Source organism: Pituophis catenifer, unplaced genomic scaffold (genome assembly GCF_029215685.1).
Source record: "Pituophis catenifer annectens isolate HBS135680 unplaced genomic scaffold, rPitCat1.0.hap2 SCAF_2, whole genome shotgun sequence".
NCBI classification, from domain to species: Eukaryota; Metazoa; Chordata; class Lepidosauria; order Squamata; family Colubridae; genus Pituophis; species Pituophis catenifer.
This window is the reverse complement of record NW_027256882.1, coordinates 181,535,582-181,560,321: the sequence shown is the minus strand read 5'-3', so window position 1 is coordinate 181,560,321 and position 24,740 is coordinate 181,535,582. Positions and strand designations below refer to the sequence as shown.

Below are 24,740 nucleotides of genomic sequence, written 5' to 3'. Positions count from 1 at the left end.
TATCACAAATATCATTGACTGGTTGATACGGGTTGCTGCCAGCATCCTAGGTATCAACCAGTACCTTAAGATGTACGATGTTCCAAGTAGCGCAGTTTTTTGTAGTTCCGCTAGTGTTATTGCAGGTGTTAAAGCTGCAATTTATTGATGTATTTTGTAAAATTCTTGGACATGGTACCAAGTGCTCCAATGACAATGGGTATCACTGTTACATGTTTCATCCATAATCACATAGTGTTGATGGCCAAGTTGCGATATTTCATGATTTTTTCCGGTGCTTTTTCTTTGACTCTGGCATCTCCTGGTACAGCGATATCAATAAACTGTACGCTTTGGCCCTTGACACCTGTGATGTCTGGCGTGTTGTGTTCCAAATGACGAGCTGTCTGTATTCGAAAGTACCACAAAATCTTCACCTTCTCATTTTCGGTAACTTTTTCCACGTTGTGCTCCCATGACATTTTGGATACAGGTAAGTCATATTTTTTACATAATGACCAGTGAATTAATTTAGCAACTCGGTTGTGTCTAGCTTTGTAATTAGTTTGTGCAATTTTGCTGCATTCACATATTAAATGTGAAACAGTATCAACTTTGTTGTTGCATAGTTGGCAGTTTGGATTGTCAATGGATTTTTGTATCTTCACTTTCATGGCATTAGTTTGTAGTGCTTGTTCTTGAGCAGCGAGTATTAAACCTTCCATTTCTTTCTTTCTTTTCTTTTAATCAAGTTTTTTATTTTTTAATTTATACATATCATTGTGTGAATGGCGCTATGTTTGACTATCATACATTTCAAGGAACCTTGGTGGAGCAGTGGACTAAAGTGCTGTTAAGTAGCACTTAGCTGCCAGCTGCCTGCAATTACTGCGAGTTCAAATCTCATCAGGCTCAAGGTTGACTTAGCCTTCCATCCTTCTGAGGTAGGTAAAATGAGGACCCAGATTGTGGGGGCAATAAGATGACTTTGTATAAAAAAGAACACCGCTTAGTGGGCCCTGAAAGCCCTACTAAGCAGGTATATACAAAAAGTATGAAGGCTCTTGCTTAACGCATTGTAAGCCGCCCTGAGTCTCTGGAGAAGGGCGGCATATAAATCAAACCAATAAATAAATAAATAAATACATATAAACATATTCCTAATTATTACATTCTATTTTCCTTATTTCATATTATTTACTCCTACCTTTTACACAAAATTTTAATTTTCATATAAATATTAACTAGTATGCAATAACATCTAAACCAATGTGCTTTAGCATCTGTATTATCTTCCATTATAGTTTTAATAGTATAACCCTCAAGGAAAAAAATACGAAATTCTCTGTCTGTTTTCTTTTCTCCTGTACACCATATTTCACCCATTTTTACAACATCCCTCTCCTTCCCTCTCCTTCCCTTTCTCCTTCTCTCCTTCTCCTCTCCCCTCTCTATTTCCCCTCTCTCTTCTTCTCTGCTTCTACCTCCTTCCCTTTCTATTCTTCTCCTCCCCTCCCCTCTCTCCTTTTCCCTCTCTACCCTTACTCTTTCTCCCCTCCTCTCCTACTCCCTCCCACTCCACTCCATTTCCCTCTCTCTTTTCATTGTTGCATATAATATTCCCAATACCTATAGAATATGGTGTATTTTCCAATTAATATCTCTTTCAACTATAACCATACAGCTTCTTTAAATTGCATTCAAAAATCAAAGAAACCCTTACACACTTACACTTACATGTGTAATCACTTACACATATATTGTTAAGCATCATCATCATAATTATACTATCATCATAATATTAATTAATCTTCATGTTAATAATTGTATATACATCATCATTCTAGTCACATATATATATGCAACTTTAATATTAGTCTTTTAATACTAACATCACTTCATTAATCAAACAGCATGCTGTCTAAATATCAGTTTCTTACATCCTCACATTTCAAACTTACCACTATTTTCATTTTGTGTCTATTTTTCATATTTATTTTCCTAATTTATTTGGCTTTGTGATACATTGCTTTACACTCTTCCATTCTAAACTTCCACTAATATTTTTCTTTTTCCCCCCTCCATATTATTATATTCAAAGACATGATACTCTGTTTTATCATTCATATTCCCATTCTCTAATTCTTTCTTTCTATTTATTTTAAAATTTATTTAATACACATAAATATAGCTACTTTCACTTTACCTATACAATATTTTATACACTTTTAATAATACCATCATTCAACCATATCATTCTAATATTAATACAATTATTAACATATAATCATGACATATCTTTAATTCTTTTTCTCTCCTTAACCATTATCTCTTATCCACATCTCTTCCTTTAATCCTACCTTTTTTTTAACTTGTCTCCTCTGTTTTCCTCTTAAGTCTTTCATTCCATCTACTTTGAGGTTTATATTCTGAATCCATAATTTAATTTTTCCTTCTTACCCTGTCTTTCTCCACTGTTTAATTTGAGAGCTTTCTGTTCTAAATCCTATCATTTCCCCCTAAGCCTCTTCTTGTTCCTCCCATTTCTTTTTTAAATCTTTTAAAGTGTTTCCCCCCTGTTTTAATTCCTCAATTCTTATTAATTTTAATAGTGTCTCCTCCTTGTTATCTTCTGTTTGCTGGTTTCTCAGTTCTAATTTTCCTTCTATTCCAATGTCCAATCAAATCAGTTAGTTACTTCAGGGATCCTTCACTCCTCAAGTCGTTTTTGTATATTCATTAGTATTTAGGGGTCCAGACTGTTGTGGTTTGGGAATAACGAGAGGCACAAGCAAGCAAGTGACAACAGCTCTTTAATATACAGTGAGACTTCAGCAAAAACTCTGAGGCTGCAGCCCTCCTTATATACAATCCCGGAGAGGCTGTCAGCCAATCAGTAACTTAGGCAGGTTTGAAATTCCCGCTGAAATGTATCAATACATAACACCCCTCCCTTCCCAGAAGGCACTAACATTCAAATATTTACATAAGTACACACAAAATCTCGCAGGTGACCTGGGCGAGTTCTCCTTCTAGTCGACCTGCGCAGTTCAGTGTTTGGTGGGGCGTCGAGCTGGTCAGAGGGACTTTCTGTCTCCCCCGGCTCTGCCAATGGAACCTCCTAGATTTTGTCCTGGGCGTGGTTATCCCCGGCTGGGAGTGGCGACTCGCTGGGGCAGCGCTGGAAGCAGGGCTTGTCAGCTAAGTATTCCCTCGAACCCGGGCTTGAGTTAGCTGTTTTGGGAAAGTTGTTGGAGTTAGGTTCGGAGATCTCTAAGTTGATGTTTGCCTCGCTGACTATTCTCTTCCTTAGTTGGTCTATGTGGCGTTTCCAGATTCTGTCAACCCCTATGTCTACCGTGTAAGATTTTGGGCCCGTTATGCCCACTATGGTTCCTGCAACCCATAGAGGTCCGCTAGCATAATTGCGAGCGAACACCGGGGACCCAACCTGGAACTGCCTTAGTCCGGTGGTCTCTCCCTTAAAATTCTCGTGCGAGTAATTAGGGTGAAGCCTGTCTAACACGCACCGAAGCTTCCTGCCCATGAGGAGTTCGACTGGGCTTCTCCCTGTGGTCGTACATGGTGTGGCATGCTGGACTGCTAAAAATTGATCTATCCTGGCCTGCCAGTCCCCGTCATCTAGCCTGGACAATGCTTCTTTGGCCGTTCGTACGAAATGTTCAGCAAGGCCATTAGAAGCCAGATGGAAAGGGGCCGATAGGGGATGGCGGATGCCCAATCCGGCCAGGTAGCCCTCAAACAGGGTCGCTGTAAATTGAGGGCCGTTGTCAGATACAAGAGTATCCGGTAGCCCGTGGGTGGCAAATAGTTTCCGAAGAGCTTTAATGACTGCTTCGGCTGTGGTTGAAGACATGAGTATGATTTCGAGCCATTTTGAAAAGGCATCGACTACAATTAAAAATGTTTGTCCGTGGAAGGGCCCAGCAAAGTCAATATGGATCCTCCCCCATGGCCCCTTTGGTTTCTCCCACTCTCGGATAGGCGCTATAGGGGGATCGGGGCGAGATTCCTGGCAGGGTCTGCACTTCCCCACCCACTCGGAGATGACTTGGTCCATGTTGGGCCACCATACGTAACTGCGGGCTAAGCTTTTCATCCGAACTATCCCTGGGTGCCCTTCATGCAGTAACTCCAAGACCCTTGTTCTCAATTTTGTTGGTACCACCACCCTATCTCCCCACAACAAGCAACCCCCTTGCCTAAACAATTCGTTACGTTTGTTAACATAACCCTGGTATTCCCCACCGGCCACCTTGACAGGCCACCCCTTAAGGACCCACTCCATCACAGTGCGAATTACAGGGTCCCTAGCAGAGGCTTTAGCCACCTCGCAAGAGGAGATAGATCCCAAAGTCATAGGGTCGATCAAAACGACGGGGGCTTCCGGCGTGGGGTTGACAAGCAGTTCAGGAAGGGGGCAGCGGCTGAGGGCGTCCGCGTGGCCCAAAGTCCGTCCGGGTCGATGGACGAGCTGGTACGAATAGGCCGACAGGAAGATGGCCCACCTGGTCAAATGTGGGGACAGGGCAGCGGGGGTGGGCTTGTCACCGGCCAAAAGTCCCAGCAAGGGCTGGTGGTCTGTCACAAGTTCGAATTGATGGCCATAGAGATATTCATGGAATTTTTTAACCCCTGCAATTGCAGCCAGAGCCTCTCTGTCCAATTGACTATAGTTACGCTCTGCGCTGGACAGAGTGCGAGAGTGCAATGGGCACCTCTAGGCCGTTTGGCAGTCTATGGCCTAGGACGGCACCAACTCCGAAGGGGGAGGCGTCACAAACCAATACAAGCGGTAGCGCTGAGTTGTATTGAATGAGGAAGCTGTCTTCAGATAAAAGTTTCTTTACAGCCTCAAATGCGGCTGCCTCTGCTTTGCCCCAAACCCACGGAACATTCTTCCCTAACAATTTGTGCAGGGGATCTGCGACGGTAGCCTTGTTTTTTAAAAACATTGAGTAAAAGTTGAGCAGTCCAAGGAAGGCTTGGAACTCCGATTTGGATTTGGGGGCAGGTGCGCTCTTGATAGCTCTAACTTTGCTTTCGGTGGGGTGGATGCCTGTGCCATCCACCCTGTACACCAAAAAATCGACAGAGGGGACAGCGATCATGCACTTGTTCTTTTTAAGTTTAAGTCCCGCTTCCCTAAATCTGATTAGGACGTTCCTAACTCTGTCCCTTAGTTGATGTTCATCCTGGGCACTGATTAAAATGTCGTCAAAATAGGGCACCACCCCTGGGAGCCCTTGCAAGAGGCGCTCCATGGTGCTTTGAAATAGGCCAGGTGCAACGCTCACCCCAAACTGGAGCCTGGTGCATTTGAATGCACCCCTGTGAGTCACAATTGTTTGCGCCTCTGCCGTGGCGTCATCAATGGGTAATTGTTGATCGGCCTGTGCTAGGTCTAATTTGGCAAAAAATTTTCCTGGCCCCAGGGAGTGTAGTAGATGATGCACGATCGGCACCGGATAGGCGCTCGGCTGCAAAGCCTTGTTGATCGTGCATTTGTAGTCGGCGCAAATTCTGATTGAGCCGTCAGATTTAACTGGGGTCACTATGGGGGTTTCCCATTTCGCATGGTCAACGGGGACCAACACCCCTTGTTTAATTAATTTGTCCAGTTCTGCATCGATCTTTGGTTTCAATGCGAAAGGCACCCTTCTGGCTTTAAGTCTTATTTGGGCTACGTTGGGGTCTAAATTTAGGGAAATAGGGGTCCCCACATACTTGCCCAACGTGTCCCTGAAGACGTCCTGGAACTCGGTCAGGAGGCTGTCCTTCAGTGACAGCTCGGACATTCGGTGAACGCCGGTGAAGCCCATGCCAAGGGCTCGGAACCACCCCATGCCCAGAAGGCTGGGCAGCTGCTTTGTGACGATAGTTAGAGGCAGGTCTTTTTCAAAGTCTCCGTAGGTGATTCGGGACATGCCCACTCCTTTGACGGGAACCCGGTTCCCCTGGTAGTCTAGGATGCGCAGTCTCTGTTTGGATAGCTGGTCCTTCCGGAATGACGGCAGGATGGTCTTCAGGGTCGCCCACGACATTATGGAGAGAGCTGATCCGGTGTCGATCTCCATTGAGCATGGTTTGCCGTTGATTTCGACCATCGTGCTGACCTTGTCTTCGAATGCTGTGCTGGCCTGGTCGACGTGTATGCTGCGGCCATCTCGCGGTTCAAATTCGCACCGTTTTCTAGCGCCGCCCTCTCTTATTGGATGCTTCTGGCGCGTTGGTTCTGGTTGGCTGCGGCGCTCTCGTGGTTGATGTTTTCTGGACAGTATGGCTCTACAGACTCGCGCCAAGTGCCCTTTTTTCTCGCAACGCCTGCAAATAGCCTCTCTGTATTTGCAGGACAGTCTATCGTGATTCCCGCCACAGCTGGGGCAGTTACGCTGGGGGCTCCCTGAGTCTTTTCTTTGGTGCTCTGTGCAGAAGACGTCCTCATCCGACTCTGACTCCGAGCTGGATCCGGCGTCTTCCCTGTGCACTGGTGTAGACTTGGGATTGTCCTTGCTGGTCAGCGGGCGCTGCAGTGTTTCTGCGGCTTTTGTGGAGGCTTCATGAGCCCTGGCCTCATCTAGGGCTCTGGCAAGCGTTAGATCGGGCTTAGCGAGTAGTCGCCTTTGTAGTCTTATGTCTCGAACGCCACAGATTAGCTGCTCAAGCAGCGCATCGTCCAAGTCCCTATAGTCGCAATGTGTTACAGCTTTACGCAGGTTCACCATGTAAGCGCTGACCGGTTCTCCCTCTCATTGCACGCGTTGTCTCAGTTGGTAACGTTGCACAAACTTGGAGGGCACGGGAGCATAGTGAGCCCGAAGAGTTGCCATCAGGGTGTCCCAGGAAACGGTCTGGACCGGCATTGGCTCACAGAGTGACTCCGCCATCTCGAACACGTCCGGTCCGCAGTGGCTTAGAAAGAGGGCTCTCTTTCAATTAGCGGAGAGTCCCTGCATGTCACTGGCTTCAAGCGAGCACTCAAACCTCGTTAGGTACGAGACCCATTTTTCGCAGGCCGGATCAAAAGTCTTGGGCGGAACGTAGGCAGACATGTTCGGTATGCCTCCTGTAGTTCGCCTCGTCGCCTAGCTGAAACTAGGGGTCTCACTGGTTCGCTTCTTGTGGCCTCTATCCCACCTTCATCGCCAATGTTGTGATTCGGGAATAACGAGAGGCACAAGCAAGCAAGTGACAACAGCTCTTTAATATACAGTGAGACTTCAGCAAAAACTCTGAGGCTGCAGCCCTCCTTATATACAATCCCGGAGAGGCTGTCAGCCAATCAGTAACTTAGGCAGGTTTGAAATTCCCGCTGAAATGTATCAATACATAACACAGACACCAATTCTTTTTTTTTTTAATATTCCAGTCTCCAGTGGTTAGAAAGTAAATATATATTGTTCAACAGTTGTTTCCCTCTTTTTCAATATTTGCTCCCAAGTCACAAAAATTTACTATCATCAGCAGATGGTGCTCTTTACATCACTCTGCTTCATCTCTGCTTTTATTGTGATTCTGCTGCTGTTCTACTTTTATTTTGACACACCCAGTTTATTTCTCTTGCTTAGTTTATCTTATAGCTCCATTATTTGAAGAAAAGGTAGATTTATAGTTCCAGCATCTTAATATGCCTTCTTAATATCAAGCCTTTTATTTTGGGGATTCCATTTCCCACTTAATTTTCTTTTTAAACAGACAGTTACTTCTTTAAATTTCCAATATGCTTTTTTCCCACAATAGTTGCACGCCGCTGTAGCAAATTTTTCTAAAAGGTATTCCCCTTAAATTTTTTGTGGGGTCCAACTTTAGCTGTAAATCTTTTTTTACCCAGACAACACACCATTCAGCATTTCTCTACTCCTGCACAAATTTATGGTTCTGGCTGTTCCCCGGCTTCATGGCAGCCATTTTGACTGCCACTGCTCCTAGTCTTCAGATGAGAGGGTTTTCCTTGTCAGAGATGGGAGATGCAGCTCTCCTCAACCTGCAAGGCGGTCCCCCTTTGCTTTACCACCCCTTCAAGATGGCTATGGCTTCTAGTGAAGTCTCCGACAGGGAGAGCTCGAACAGACCCGCAGAGGTTGCACCGAAAGTGCCGGAAGTTCAACCGGAAACCCCTTCCGTTTCTTTCTTGATTGTTCCATCTTAAGCCGTGTCCATGTAAGGTTGTCATCACATTTTCCTTCAATGTTTTTCAAGTGTTGTCCATGCAAAGCTTTGGTTTTCCATCTATTTAATCTGTCATCCAGCTGTTTTTCCTTATATTCTGCCTTTGTTTCTGTTGTTTTTATAATGTTCACCATTTTCACAGCCTGCAGTAATTTTTCTGTACTTTAGTTCACATAATCATTCAAACTTCATTTTTCTTCTTCTACAATTTGATGGATTTGTAATAGCCCTCTGCCTCCTATTTTTCTTGGCAGGTACAACCTGTTGATGTCACTTCGTGGATGTAAAGTGTGGTACATATTCAAAAGTTTGCGCGTTTTCTGGTCCAAGTTTTCCAGTTCAGCCAAAGTCCAGTTGATGATTCCAGCTGAGTAGCGTATCACTGGAACTGCCCATGCATTAATGGTTTTAATTATGTTTCCAGAATTCAACTCTGATTTTAATATTTTGCGGACCCTCCTATTGATTTAAGTTCAGTGGGGCTTTTCACATACATTTTAAAGTCATCCATGTATAGTAGATGGTTTATCTTGCCATGTTGGCTTGAGATTTGGTATCCCACTTTTGTGTTTTGTAAGATTATTGTCAGTGGAATTAATGCAATGTTGAACAGTAGTGGTGAAAGTGAGTCCCCTTGGAAGATTCTTCGTCTGATGTTGACTTCACCAATGTTCTCCCCATTTGCTGTTAGAATTGTTTTCCATTTTTGCATATTTGCTTTCAAAAATGTACAGATATTTTTGCTGATTCCAAAGTTTTCCAGACAGGTGCTGATAATAATAATAATAATAATAATAATAATTATTATTATTATTATTATTATTATTATTATTATTATTATTATTATTATTATTATTATTATTATTATTATTATTTACATTTACATGCCTCCTGACTCCAATGGACTCTGGGCAGTGCACAAATGATTACAAGAAAAACAGCAAAAAGCAAAGAAGGGTAGAAATGGCAGGATAACCAACCAGGTGAAAAAACAAAACAAAAGCAATCTCATTTAAAAAGAGTCTCCAGTCATACCCACCAAAGGTCTGGGAGAAGAGCCAGGTCTCTAGACTCCTTTGAAACACTAAAATTGGAAACCCATCATAGGCATTCTGACTAGAAAAAAAGAAAACAGAATGCTACATTTGACAGATTTATCTGGTGATAGCTCTCTAAAACTCTTCTTTCTGTTTTCTCTCTTCAGTGGCAAAAGAATTTAGGTAGAAACTAAACATCTGTCAACTTGCTTTGATTGGTTGACTCTAGGACAGTGATGGCTAACCTTTTTGCTGTCGTGTGCCTAAAATGGGGGGAGTGCGGCGGGGTCGCGCACACATGCCCACACCCATAATTCAATGTGCCCCGCCCCCTGCGCATGCGTGCATGAACCCCCCATGCTCCCCCTGCTTTTGGCATGTGATGTTGGGCCTGGTAGGGTGAAAATGGCCTTCCCCACCCACCCAGAGGCCCTCCGGAGGCCAGAAACGGCCCGTTTTCTGACTTCCAGTGGGCCCAGAAGGCCCAAAAATCAGCTGGCAGGTGCGTACATGAGAGCTGGAGCTGAGTTACGGCAACACTTGCGTGCCCACAGATATGGCTCTGCGTGCCATAGGTTCCCCATCACGGCTCTAAGTAACAAATTTAGGAGCTTAATCTGAACTACCTGAACATTCCAGCCTGAAATGTCAGTTGTATGCAATATATCATTTCTTCAGTGACTATGATGAATTCACTTTTTCTTGGCATTCTTCTTAGGACAAGCAATTGCTGAAGAAGCATTATTTTGATTGTGACCTTGCGATGTCACAGCTATTGCAGGGATTGGCATCAAATTAAATGCAAAAGGATATCTTGCTGAGTGATGTTGTATTTGTCAAACCTGCCAAATTTGTCAAATATGATTTTTACTTTGGCGCAGTTTGACACTTCACATTTTCTCCTGCAAGAATATGATACTGAAAGTGAACTTAGCAATGGAAGACATAGCCAGTAAAAGCAATTTTGTGAATGAAGAGAGCTCAGCTGCACTCACCCATGGCCAGTAAACCCCACCCCAAAGAAATATGCTAGGGACAGATGTAATTTTAAAGAAGTGGATATCCTACCCTCATGTGCACTTTGAGCTTGTAGTTTGTACTTGGGAATCAAAGTCAACGGGAGACCAATCAGTCTCAAATCTAGTTACTGGTTAACTGATTGGTTGTTGGTTTGTTAGGACACTTCCATAGATCCAAGTTGCGCATTCCAAATATCTCCCAAAGCCTCACAACCATTCTCGCCATGGGTGGTGTTGGGTCAGTGACCCTAACTGATCTTTCCAAATGACCATTAAAGGAATAAAAAGCTCGCTCTGTGTATCACCCCTTTCCTTCTACTTGAATTACATGTTCATGGCTGAAAGAATGTTTTTCTGTGTCAGTGCAGAACATGCAATTTACTTTTAGTAACACTTTTTTTTCTTCTGTTTGATTATGTCCAATTCTCAGAGATTGCCTTGGCAGGTCCCTGCAGTTTTTTTAAAGAAGTAGCTTGCCATTGCCTTCTTCCTAAGGCTGAGAGAAAATGACTGGCTCAATCTCACTCAGCTACCTTTGTGCCTTGGAGTAGAATTTACAGTTTTCAGGTTGCTAGCCTGGTGCCTACATTTCTATATCAAGCCGGCTCTCATAGTAACACTATACATATATATTTTAAAGGATGTTGCTTTGCATTGTTCACATAGTTTCAATAAATACATTTATTATTTATTAATCAAATTTATATCTGGCCATCTCACAAAAAGTGACTCTAGGTGACTATTGTTGTTTTATCATTTGTGACATATTTTTTGGTGTTTAAGATGCACTCCCCCCCCCAAAAAAAAGTGGGTAGAAATGTCTGTTCATCTTATAGAGCTAATGTTGCCTTAGCCCTGCCCACCCACCAGCCTCCACCCTTCGGCCTCTGCCTCCCAGCAATTTGCCTCCTTGCAGCAAACAGCAATCAGCCTGGTCAACTTCAGCACAGCTTGATTTAGCATGAGCAGCTGATTGGCAGTTGGATCGGCCTCCCAGAACACCGCCGATCAGCTGTCCCAGGCTGCGGGGATCACCGCCACCCATCACCGCCACCACTGCCCATTGCTATCGCTGCCTATCACCACTTCCACGCGCCCCATTTTTGGCTTCCGCATGCCCCATTTTCAACCTCCGCACCCCATTTTTGGCCTCCGCAAGTCCCATTTTTGGCCCGTTCCAGGCAGCGGGGATTGCCGCTGCCACCTATCCAGCGGCAATCCCTGCCACCTAGAACGGGCCAAAAATAGGACACGCGGAGGCCGAATATGGGGTGCATGGAGGCTGAAAATGGGATGCGTAGAGGCCAAAAACAGGTGTTCGGAGCCGGTGATAGGCGATGGCAGCGATGGGTGGCAGGTAACAAAAAGTAATCCTATAGAATTATCTTCTAGTCTTTTGGTGCTCATTTCCCTCTCATTTTCTTCCCTCTCTCATACACATGTACGCACATACACACACACACACACCAACTATTTTGGGAATTAGCAAGCCCACCATTCCGTCGGTCATTTTGCAGCACGTTCTTCAATATGCTTTTCAGTGAAATAAGTTTAAGTTCACTGGCGAAAAATACTTTCAGCCAATCCTTGACTAGATTGGGGCAAGTAATTATGAGTAAATCAATGTTTTAAAAAGAAATGTTACTGCAGATATTTCTTTATACATGAGATTAGAAAGATAAAGTAGAAAGTGAAGAAATTTCAACATATTGCTTACATGAAAATCAACAATCATATTACAAATATTTATTTATTTATTTATTTATTTATTTATTTATTTATTTGTCATATTTCTATGCCGCCCACTCTCAGAGGACTCTGGGCGGCTTACACCAAAGACAGTATACTAAATAGCATATTGCCCCTAACAATCTGGGTCCCCATTTTACCCACCTCGGAAGGATGGAAGGCTGAGTCAACCTTGAGCCGGTGAGATTTGATCCGCTGATCTGCTGAACTAGCAGTCAGCTGAAGTTGCTGCAGTACTGCACTCTAACCATTGCGCCACCTCAGCTCTTTTATTGTATATTAATAAATATATTAATTCTTCCAAGGGACCATATTTATGTAACCCTAACCCTAACACTGCTATTGTGAAGTGGAAAAGCACTTGGAAGAACTCACATTTTGCATGTGCAGCAATAGAAAAAATATCTAAGGAACAAAAATCCTAAAAGGGTGGGGGGATTAAGAAGACAGAAACAGAACAAATTGCGAAAGTATGTTGTGTTGCTGCAAACTGAGGCATGTGCATTGTCTATTTGTTGGAACTCCCATTTACAATACATGACATAACACAGTCATGTTCTAAGAAACTCTGAAAGCATTAGGCTTGTAATGGGAAGAAGAAAAAATATCTGGGCAGCTTTCTCTGCATCTTTCCCAAGTTCCAGTTCTGAAGACAAGCTCTTCCTCACACTGGCCCCTTCCAAGTTTGTTGAAATGTGCAGGTTGTAGTCCCATATCCCATACTGGGATAGAAAGCAGTGAAGCCCTCGCTTGGACGCAAGCTTGGCTGGGGTATAGATGCTTCTCCCTTGTCGTGGTCAGATCATTTCCTGCTGAGGTTAGACTTCAGAACGCTACTCCTCCATCGCAGGGAGGCGGAACCGATTAAGTGGTTCTGCCCCAGGCGCCTAATGGATCCTGAAGGGTTCCAGAAGGAGCTTGGGGAGATACCTGACTCCCTTGTCCACAGTCCGGCTGAATCCCTGGCAGCTGCCTGGAATAGGGCGGCATCTGGGGCACTGGACCGGATTGCGCCTTTGCGACCTCTCCATGGCGGCGGATCCAGGAAAGCTCCCTGGTTTACTGAGGAGCTCCGGGGGATGAAGTGCCAGAAGAGACGTCTAGAGTGACACTGGAGGACCAGTAATTCTGAATCTGACCTAACATTCTTAAGAGCCTTTATTAGGACTTATTTAGTGGCGATACAGGCGGCAAAATGTTCGCATTTTTCCACACTTATTGCATCCGCGGATTCGCGCCCAGCCACCCTATTTAGGGTGACTCGCTCCCTCCTTAATGTAGGGGGAGTGGAGGAGCCCTTGCAGAGTAGAGCTGAGGAGTTTGTGCAGTTTCTGTCAGATAAAGTCGCTCAGATTCGGATGGACCTGGACTCTGATTGGGCAATTCCGACCAAGATGACGGGGACAGGTCTTAGTCCTATTGTGTGGGATGAGTTTGAGCCTGTGACTACTGAGGAAGTGGACAAGGCTGTAGGAGCGATGAGTTCCTCCACTTGTTTGTTGGACCCGTGCCCCTCCTGGCTGGTTTCGGCCAGCAGGGAGGTGACACGAGGCTGGCTCCAGGCTTTAGTTAACGTGTCCTTGAAGGAAGGGGCCTTCCCGCAACCATTAAAGGAAGCAATTGTAAGGCCCCTCCTTAAGAAGCCTTCCCTGGATCCAGCAGAATTAAAGAACTTTCGTCCAGTCTCCAACCTACCCTTTGTGGGAAAGGTTGTAGAGAAAGTGGTGGCACTTCAGCTCCTGCGGTCATTGGAGGAAACGGATTATCTAGACCCTTTTCAGTCTGGCTTCAGGCCTGGCTACAGCATGGAAACTGCTTTGGTTACGCTGATGGATGATCTCTGGAGAGCCCGAGATGGGGGTCATTCCTCCATCTTGGTGCTACTTGACCTCTCAGCGGCTTTCAATACCATTGACCATGGTATCCTTCTGGGACGACTAAGGGAGCTGGGAGTGGGAGGCACCATGTTATGGTGGTTCTCCTCCTATCCCTCTGGTCAGTCACAGTCGGTGTTGGTAGGAGGACAGAAGTCGACCCCTAGGCTCCTCGTTTGCAGGGTGTCTCAGGGCTCGGTCCTCTCTCCCCTCCTATTTAACATCTACATGAAGCAGCTGGGTGAGATCATCCAACGATACGGGGTGAGGTATCAGCAATACGCTGATTATACCCAGCTGTATATCTCTACCCCGCATCAATTCAGTGATGCGGTGGATGTGATGTGCCAGTGCCTGGAGGCTGTGAGGGTCTGGATGGGAGTCAACAGGCTCAGACTTAACCCAGACAAGACCGAATGGCTGTGGGTATTGCCTCCTAAAGACTATGTTGACTGTCCATCCTTGGTTCTGGGGGGTGGGGAGAAATTGTCCCCCTCAGAATGGGCTCACAATTTGGGTGTCCTCCTAGACTCACAGCTAAGATTAGAGCAACATCTGACAACTGTAACTAGGGGGACCTTTGCACAGGTTTGCCTGATGAACCAATTGTGACCCTACTTGGATCGTGAGGCTCTCCTCACGGTCACTCATGCCCTTGTTACCTCACGGTTAGATTATTGCAACACGCTCTACATGGGGCTACCCTTGAAAAGTGTTCAGAGACTACAGGTGGTCCAGAACGCAGCCGCGCGAGCTGTCGTGGGTGCACCTAGGTACACCCACATTACACCAATTCCCCGCGAGCTGCACTGGCTCCCTATTGGTCTCCGGTCACAATTCAAGGTGTTGGTTATTACCTTTAAAGCCTATTGGCCCACCGTATTGGCCTTCCAAAAAGCGGTGAAGACCTGGCTTTTCCAGCAGGCCTGGGGCTGTTGATCTCACTCTTGCAATCTGGCAAGATCCGGCCATGAATGGTATGAATGAGTTTTAATGTTTTAATGTTTTTAATTTTTAAATGTTTTTTTATTAGGATTTTAAATGTATTGTGAGCTGCCCTGAGTCTTCGGAGAGGGGCGGCATATAAATTGAATTAAATTGAAATTGAAAATTGGGGATACTTTCTACAAACATAATGATGGTGGAAGGAGAAAGCCTCCTCAAGAAGAGTCTCAAGAAAGCAGGCCTTGCTGTCAGTGTTCCAAATTATGATCTCTTTCAGCGCTGACATGAGGAGTCACACGCAGTCCTGAGGAGGCACACAAATGCCTTTTCCCCTCCCACAAACACAGAGCAGAAGTTTGAAGAAGCCCACATATGAGTGTGGCTGATTCTCTCTGCCTGTGGGTACAACCGCGACCGCTGGTTTTTGCTGTTGCTATCTGCTTCACCATCTCTTCTCCTTGCAGGCAGGGAAGTCACCACAGATCTAGCTTTCATAATTACCTGCAGTAAAAGCCATTCTTCACACGGTTGAAAATCATAGCCAGGCGAAACCAAATCCCAGCCTTGTCAAAGTCTGGATCACAGTGTTGCCCCAGTCACATACTTACGTTGGAATAAGCTTTTTTGGATTAGAATCTACTTTGGCATGTAAAGCGCTGTGATGAATAAACAGGTATACATCTTCAAGAAGATAAAGGAAAAAAGTTGAGGGGATCTATTTGTTGTTTTCTTGCCTGTCCATGGTATCTTCAAAAGCCTTCTCCAGTACTGAAGTTCAGAAGTATTAACTCTCTTTCTATCTTGTTTCTTCAAAGTCACAGAGGAGATCTAGCATTCATGCAATATGAGAAAATTGTATTTGGATACCACAAGAAATCACCTTCACTCTCCTAAGCTAGTGGTTGTCACCTTGGGCACAGGGACCGGTTCCATGGAGAAAGGTTTTTCGCGGACTGGAAGGGGTGTGGTTTCACATGCTGCTTGCACCCCTCTGATAGGGCTTCGATTGTCTGCGCACCCAGTTGCTGGCATGGTGCAGACTGGTGCCAGTCCACGGACCGGGGATTAGGGACCTCTGTTCTAAACTATGCATGCATACTTGGAATTCAGGGATAGTTGTCATATCATGGATAATTTGAAACCATAATTGAAGTTCCTCCATGATAAAATTAATTGTATGTATTTCAAAACTGCACACATAATATCCTCTCACCATCCCCTGGACCATTTGCAAAAATCTGTTGCAAACAGTTGGACTGACTAAGGCATGATATGTAAGTGGACAATCACACCAATGCAGAAAAAGTGGTTGTGAATACATGGGGTAGGGCAATCTGCTTCTTCTCTCATAATACTCATGGAAGTCAAAATTTTCCACTAAAGCTGAACAACAGAGTATTAGGGACACAAAAGGCACTAGTCTGTTGCTCAGCACACAATTAAACCATGGATTTTGCAACCACAAGACGCAGTGATAGTTATCAGCTGGCTTTAAAAAGGGACTAGGCAATTCCTTTGAAGTCCAGGAGCATGCCTTTTTGTCCCATTTTCTGGAAAAAATGTCAATCAACAATAATCTATTGCCCTTGGCTTCCCACCATCTTTACTCATAATTGGTCATCATGAGAAAGAAAATCTAGACAAGGAAGGTACTAGGTCTCATCCAATCTGGTTGTTTTGTCTTCTTACCTTTTCTGTTTCCAGCTTAACATAAAAGGGTCAAAATATTGCAGTGATACTTTACAGATAGTCCTTGACTTATGACCACAATTGAGCACAAAATTTATGTTGTTAAGCAACAATTGTTAAGTGAGTTTTGTCCTAATTTAACACCTTTCTTGCCACAGTAACATGGTTGTTAAGTGAATCTGGCTTCCCCATTGACTTTGTTTGTCAGAAGATCACAAAAGGTGATCACATGACCTTGGGACACTGCAACCATCATAAATATGAACCAGTTGCCAAGAATCCAAATTTTGACTATGTGACCATGAGATGCTACAACAGTCGTAAGTGTGAAAAATGGTCATAAGTCACTTTTTTCTGTGCTATTGTAACTTCAAATGGTCACTAAATGAATAAATCAAGAAATACCTGTATTTTTTTTTACTTCTGGAATGCTCAATTCAGCACAGCTGATACAGTCTCACTTTCCTTCTGTTCTTCCTACAGATGAGAAGCCAAGCAAACATGATGGAGAAGCTGAAGAATTCCCAGTCACCTGTTAAGCCTGAGCAGCCAAGCCTTCCACCAGCTGTTACCCCAACCTCTCTTCCTTCCCCAGATGGTGGGGGGAATGATGTAGAGGCCACTGAACCCCCCACCAGCCCCACTTCTTTCTCACCTCAAACAAAGGGGAGCCCTCCTGCTGAGGCTCCCCATGCAGCACTGCCCCCCAATGTCCCTGTCATCAGCCTGGGCTACAGCAAGTCCCCCACTCCTGTTGAGGTCCCCACAACCCAACTCACTGCCCTACACCCCATTCCTAACTTCTTGCAGTTCTCAGGTCTGCCTGGACCCCCTCCACCATCCTTGCCTCTGACTGGAGTAAGGAGTCCACTTTTAGCCCCACAATACCAGCCTCATCCCTTTCTCAACAAGTAAGTTCAGAAATCAGATCTTGGGGGGAGGGGGAGGGGAATGAGGAAAGGAAGAAATCCTAGTTATGTTGGCAAGCTGCCAGTGTCAACTCTGGGAACCATGGCAGTGGGTTCATCTAGACTCCGTTATAAGCAAATTATCCCACTTTTGGAAATTGACAAAAAGAGAATTATTGCAGGTCCATGTCAGCAGCCACAGCTTCTCTGTGACAGCATCTCCCAATATGGAATATGTGCAACTCTCAGAATATCTAACAAGCATTTATGTTCCATGTTGCCTAGAATTCTGGAAATTGAAGTTCAAATATATCTGGAAGGTACAATATTAGGGGCAGCTGCTTTCCTGAGTCATACTACAGATTGCTAAACCCTTAAAGTCTCAAGACAACTAAATTTGGAAATCGAGAAGGAAGCATCCTTGGCTAATAAGATAGCTTCCTGATAAGTAGTAGAAGCTCCCACACAGTGGAAACCAGAAAGGACCTCTTGAAAGCAAGAAGGTGAGGATAGCATCTTAGTCATGAAGCTTATTAGGCTAAGGATCATGATAATGCTAACAGTCAAAGTGTTCATCCCATCAAGCAGATGACAAAACCAGATGGATTTGTAACTGGCTCACAGACCGTACTCAATGAGTAGTCCTTAATGGTATTACATCTACATGGAGGGAAGTAAGCAGTGGGGTTCCGTCTTAGGCCCAGTACTCTTCAATATAATTAACAGATTAACAGATTAACAGAGTTGGAAGGGACCTTGTAGGTCATATAGTCCAACTCCCTGCCCAAGCAGGAGACCCTACACCATTTCTGACAGATGGCAGTCCAGTCAATTCTTAAAAGCTTCCAGTGATGAAGCTCCCACAACTTCTGAAGGCAACTTCTGTTCCATTGGTTGATTGTTCTCACTGTCAGAAAGTTCCTTCTTATTTCCAGGTTGAATTTCTCCTTGTTCAGTTTCCATCCATTATTCCTTGTCTAGCTTTCAGGTGCTTTGGAAAATAGCTTGACCCCCTCCTCTCTGTGGCAGCCCCTCAAATATTGGAACACTGCTATCATGTCTCCCCTGGTCCTTCTCTTCACTAGACTAGCTATGCCCAGTTCCTGTTCATTGAATGTTTTAGCTTCCAGTCCCCAATCATCTTGGTTGTTCTTCTCTGCACTCTTTCTAGAGTCTCAACATCTTTTTTATAGTGTGGTGACCAACACTGGATGCAGTATTCTAGGTGTGGTCTTACTAAGGCTTTAAAGAGTGGTATTAGTACCTCACTTGATCTTGATTGTATCCCTCTGTTAATGCAATTTAGGATTGCATTGGCTTTTTTGGCCGCCACCGCACACTGTTAGCACTGTTAATTGGTTGACCAAGATCCTTTTCACAGTTAGTGCTATTAAGCTTGGTGTACTTTTGGTTTTTCTTGCCTAAGTGTAAGACTTTACTTTTCTCTACATTGAATTTCATTTTGTTAGATAGGGCCCAGTGTTCAAGTCTGTCAAGATCCATCTGGATCTAGACATCTATGGTGTTGGCTATTCCTGCCAGCTCAGTATTATCCCCAAATTTGGTAAGTTTCCCTTCTGTTCCCTCATCTAAGTTGCTTATGAAGATATGGAAGAGTACTGGGCCTAAAACGGAACCTTGTGGTACCCCATTGCTTACTTCTCTGTATGTAGACATAGTACCATTACGGATTACTCATTGAGTACAGTTTGTCAGCCAGTTACAAATCCATATGATGGTGATGCTATATATCCCACATTTTTCTAGTTTACCAAGAAGTAGGTTGTGGTCTACTTTGTCGAATGCCTAGCTGAAGTCTAAGTATATTATGTCCACAGTATTTCACTGGGAAATAAATGTACATAAATGACTTAGATGAGGGAATAGAAGGGGGACTCACCAAATTTGCAGATGACACTAAACTGGCAGGAATAGCCAACATCCCAGAAGATAAGCTCAGGATCCAAAAATATTTTGATAGACTTCAACAATGGGTCCTATCCAACAACATGAAATTTAATGTGTAAAAAAGCAAGGTTTTACATTTAGACAGGAAAAACCAAAGGTACAAGTACAGATTAGGTGAAACCAGGCTCAAAAGCTGTGAGAGCAACCTTGGAGTCCTAGTGGACGATCACTTAAATATGAGCCAGCAGCGTGCAGCAGCAGCCAAAAAAGCTAATACACTGCTCAAAAAAATAAAGGGAACACAAGCAGAAGACATCCAAGATCTGAATGAATGAAACAGCCTTATTAAATACTTTGTTCATTACATACAGTAGTTTTGTGTTCCCTTTAGTTGTTTGAGCAGTGTATAAACTACTGTATGTAAAGAACAAAGTATTTAATAAGGCTATTTCATTCATTCAGATCTCGGATGTCTTCTGCTTGTGTTCCCTTTATTTTTTTGAGCAGTGTACATTCCTTGGTTGTATAAACAGAGGCATAGATTCAAAATCTTGTGAAGTATTAGTACTGATTTATAAAGCCACATCTAGTAAGCCCACACCTGGAGACTTTGGAAAAAGTGCAAGGAAGAGCAACTAAGATGATTTAAAGGCCTGGAGATAAAACGTATGAATGGTTGCAAGATTTGGGTTTGGCTAGTCTAGAGGAAAGAAGGACTTTCCTCTAGGTGGGACATGATAGCAACATTCCAGTATATGAGGGGCTGCCACAAAGAGAAGGGGGGGTCAACTTATTTTCAAAGCATTAGAGGGCAGGACAAGAAACAATGGATGTAATTACTTCTAATTACTTGATCCTGGCAGTCCTTTGCCTCTTTGTTTGTTTATTTATAGCTTGGAACTTGCCAAAACACGAACTCTCTTTACTACTGTCTGTAATGAATGAGTTAACCTAACAATTTAGGGCACAACAGGGAAGATTATTGAGTTTTGTGGCCAGGACTTTGGGGGAAGCTGAGCTTATGAACTGTGCCAAGCTACACACAATTATATGTCTGTAGAAATGGTCTACAAAGGTTCAGCTTTATTGATTATATGCTGAGAGAACCATTGTGAAAGTGAGCAACCTGGAGGCCACTAATAATATTTCTACATGATAGTGGTCCAACCAGTGCCATCCTGTGTGAAAGCTGCTAACTGAGTAGGGATCGTTGGATTGACGGAGTGGTCCCTGCCAATGCTCCTCGGGAACATGGTAGGTTCTTGACCACTCTGAATGGGAGAAGAGCAAAGTTGTTAGTGTGTCTCAGGTTCAGTTTAATCCAGTTATTTCTTTTAATGTTGAGATTTCATTTTCTTCCCATGGTTTATCAACAGCCCAACAATGGGTGTACTCTCTCTGCTTGGTCAGCCTAAATTGTCTTTCCTGAACATGCTTTGCCTTGCCCCAATCTCTGATGTAACCATGGCAGCAGATGAGCTGTTATGGATGTTTTCTACTCCATAATGAGATGACAATATTTTTCAGAATTAAAATTGGAGGCACACTTTGCCAAACATCTCCAAATATTTATTTATTTTGTGGATTATGATGACATTGGGATGACTATGATACATCCCAAACAATGTGACTGAGCCACTCACAATATGTGAAGGAATATAGCTGAAATAATCGTTAACTGGGCAGGTTAATCCCAGGTATGGGTTTTTGTTTCTCACCACAGTACAAATGCTATAAGGCTGGATTTACAGAGAGGGATGCAACAGACTCTACATAGAACAATGTTGATCTTGGACCTGCTGGCAAGAGACATGAGATAATATTTGTAGCCTATTTTTGTAGGGAAGATTTGTAAGTAAAGTTATAAAAACTTGTATTCATGCTTTGAGATGAGGGTTCTGATCACTGTTCTTTATTTCTCTCTAGCATCTACCTAGGCAATTCGGGGACATTTGGCCTCTTTCCCAATAATCGCCTCAAGCGGAGACCAAGTCATTATGAGCAAGACATTACTGAAGGTGAGTGGCCATGGGGAAAAATCAAGCGTGTTCCTCTCCCAGGACAGAGCAGAGAGAACTAGCAGAGTAACACGTGACAGATATGGAAACAATTTGTATAAAGTGACTACCAATATGGGGGAAGGAGTTCAGCATGACCCCTTTTGCAAAGGCCTCCTACTCTTTGAGACTTTTCCATGTATTTTCCCAGGTCTTCAACCCCAGAAAGTGGCACGCCGGGTCTTCACTAATAGTCGGGAACGGTGGCGTCAACAGAATGTGAATGGTGCCTTTGCTGAGCTTCGGAAACTCATTCCCACCCATCCACCTGACAAGAAGTTGAGTAAGAATGAGATTCTTCGCTTGGCCATGAAATATATCAATTTCCTGGTCAAACTACTGAGTGACCAGGCCAGACTGGCTGGAGGGGAGACTGCTGAAACAGACAGCCCCTGCAATGGCACTCCCAGGACTCCATCACCATCAGCATCCATAAAACTGGAACAGTTGACCGTCGAGTCAATGACTGTATTGGAAGCAGGAGAACCACGGTGATGTCTAGCAGTAACAGACGACCATCACCACCCCATTCTGTGCATCTACAATGCTGCACACATGGATCAAGCTAGCATCAGTGGAAACTCCTTGGCCTGCACATCCCTTCCTTGAGTCCGTCACCCATGGAATAGGCTGCCATAAGAGGGTTATATTGACTTTGGAAGACTTCATTTGACTTCAGGAATCCAAAAACAGAGGGAGAAGGTGTTGGAATCCCTTTGACTGATGCCCAATGGAAGCCTCAAAGCGTGGGGACTCTGGGAGAGATGAGGAATGAGATTTTATGTACAATTCCCTGGTTTAGGGTAGCAGGGAACTGCTGTATGATATCTGGTTTGAATAAGACACCCTCTAGCTCTTGTTGGCTGTAAGAGGAAGACCTTGATGTCAGGCAACACCATGGCTGGGAAGGGTGCTCTGGAGTTTCATTTTCACTGTTTGCTGATTAATGCTTCTGACTTTTAGCCGTAACACTGCTCCTGCTGACAAATCTAAGCCTTATTGTTGCTGGGGCCCCACATAAATATTTGAGCCTGTACATAGGAGCAAAAGGATATAAAAAGAAGTGGCAAGGTTAAGAAGCTGAGCTCCCAGGCCCAGCCTATTTTCCACCTTCCCATCAAAATGGGACTCTGGCTCGGCTATATTGGTGACATCTTTCTAGATGGGAAAAGAGCTGCTGAAGGACTTTGAGCATTCTTGTCAATAGCTTGGAAAGCAATGGCTACATAACCCTACAGACTGTCCAGTGCATCTGCCATGCTCTGCCTAGTTGGGTGTTCAGTAATACCTCAGTCAGGGCTATATAGGCAGTGATTTGTGTGAGGAGCTCTTCTTTTTGACATGCTGATTTTCCTGCATGCACAATGTTTTTGTTGGCAATTTTTGTGCAGAAACCTTCATCATCAGTCCCAAAAAATCAGGAGCACCACCTCTGCAGGAGAACTGGGCCTTAACGATAGTCTCTTGTGATCCAGGTGTGCTGTTGGGGAGTTACTCCAGATGCAAGCAATTAAGAGGGAGTGGATGGTGGTGGTGCAGTGGCTGCTGTGTCACTCCCAAGGAGCCAGTTGGGTGGGTGGGGGTTTGCTGGGAGCCCACAGTCTCAGAAACCTTCTCCCTTCCTGGAAAGAGAAGGGCGGTTTGTGCTGAGTCAATATCTTGAACTTCTCCACAAACCCTGGGCCCCTTGCCAAAACCACATATGACAGCAATGATTCTGAGGGAGGGAGGCCTGGGCTGCCTGTTATCGGAAGTAGTTTGCTGAAAGGTCTTTGGGATGAAGGAAGAAGAAAGATGACCGTATCTATACACACACACACACACACCAGCATCCATCCATTCAATTTTCAGATTTGCTTGCAAAGGAAATTGTTTTCTGCTAATATTTGCTTTTATTGGGAGGATGATTTGTAAGATGGGATTCTTACACTCATCAATGCTGTCCAGACCAGGAGCTCCTTGGAACCAAATTCTTCCAAGTTGAATGATGTTTTAAAACTGAAGTCAATTACATAAACAAAAACAAAAATAATATATTTGGTGATAATTGTTGACACTGTAAAAGATTGTGTGAGTTGCATACTATGTTTTGATTTTGAATTTTTCAGTGCAAGGAAATGATGAGGAAATACATGTGTGTCTGTGCATGTGTGTATGTAGTGTATTTGTGAATGATGGGACAGAAACAGCCATTGAAGATACAAAAGTATTGCATCCTGAGGTGATTCTTCCTGAGTCCCCTCTGACATGCCGTAAGCTATAGCAGTAGTACCACAATGGTTGGATGAAGCCACATTTAAGTCTCCAGAGGGGAAATGGCCCAAATATGTCCACAGGGCCTGGTGAATTATTCTGCCAACAGCCAGCAACTTACCTGACATCATGCACATTCCTTGGGTAACTCTTCCTTGGCTACAACCTAGTTACATGCTAGAAATTACCCTCAAAATACACAGAGCTGAATGGCAATTTGTGAGGAGTTCCTGTTTCCTCTTGCCAGTTTTGGTCTCATTCACTTTGCTGAGATTAAGGCGGCTTTCTTTTTGATTCTTTGTAGTCTAAGCAATCACTATGCCTTTCTTATCCACTTTCTAAGCAGTCCTTCAATCATGTGATGTTTATTTTATTTTATTTTTCATATTTGCTTATCATGCTATTTTTTTTATTTGATTTATATGCCGCCCTTCTCTGGAGACTCAGGGCAGCTTACAATACGTTAAGCAATAGCCTTCATACTTTTGTATATTTTATACAAAGTCAGCTTATTGCCCCTACAATCTGGGTCCTCATTTTACTACCTTAGAAAGGATGGAAGGCTGAGTCAACCTTGAGCCTGGTGAGATTTGAACTTGCAGTGATTGCAGGCAGCTGATATTAATAACAGTGCTTTAGTCTGCTGTGCTACCAGGGCTCTATGCTATATTGGTTTTTGCTCTAATTAGCTCAGTGAAAGGATCCAGGATATCTGTTTGGGTTTGCACAACATACTGAATCTCAACCAAGTCTTAGCCAACTATTTTTTAGTCCAGAATCTAGCCAGGGGTGAGAAATCTGTGACCACAGTGTCATGCAAACCCAAGAAGGATAGTAAACTATAACTGAATGCAGTCTAAACCTGTGAATACCCATTAATGTTTATTATCCAATCATTCTTTAAGTTAGTGACATAGTTTTATTTAGCTGTTATTGTTTATGTGAAATCTTTGAGATGCCAAAATCAAATTAAACGTTTTGCTCAAAATTTAGTGAAAATAACATGGTTCCAAGGAAAACAACTAATCGAACCATAGCAGGCCCAGTCAGTGAACTATTCTGCTCAGGCATGAATTGGATGGCTTAAAGAAAGATGCAGTTCAGCAGACAAGAGCAACTCCTACCAAACTGT

The 24,740-nt window shown here is 43.9% G+C and overlaps 1 protein-coding gene across 5 annotated transcripts in view; it reads left to right on the top strand.

Annotated features, from left to right (window-relative positions):
- The window catches only part of LYL1 (LYL1 basic helix-loop-helix family member), a 30,136-nt gene extending 6,636 nt beyond the window's left edge, over nt 1-23,500 (top strand). For 3 of the 5 annotated variants that reach the window (XM_070938270.1, XM_070938273.1, XM_070938269.1), the window contains 3 exons: nt 16,966-17,393; nt 21,225-21,316; nt 21,507-23,500. In XM_070938270.1, the coding sequence (XP_070794371.1) occupies nt 16,966-17,393; nt 21,225-21,316; nt 21,507-21,850 (864 nt within the window). In that variant the 3' untranslated portion in view covers nt 21,851-23,500. Of the gene's footprint in view, nt 1-310; nt 473-16,965; nt 17,394-21,224; nt 21,317-21,506 lie in introns of all 5 variants that reach the window. The other 2 variants (XM_070938271.1, XM_070938272.1) reach the window with 1 other exon arrangement.
- The last annotated feature ends 1,240 nt before the right edge of the window (nt 23,501-24,740 follow it).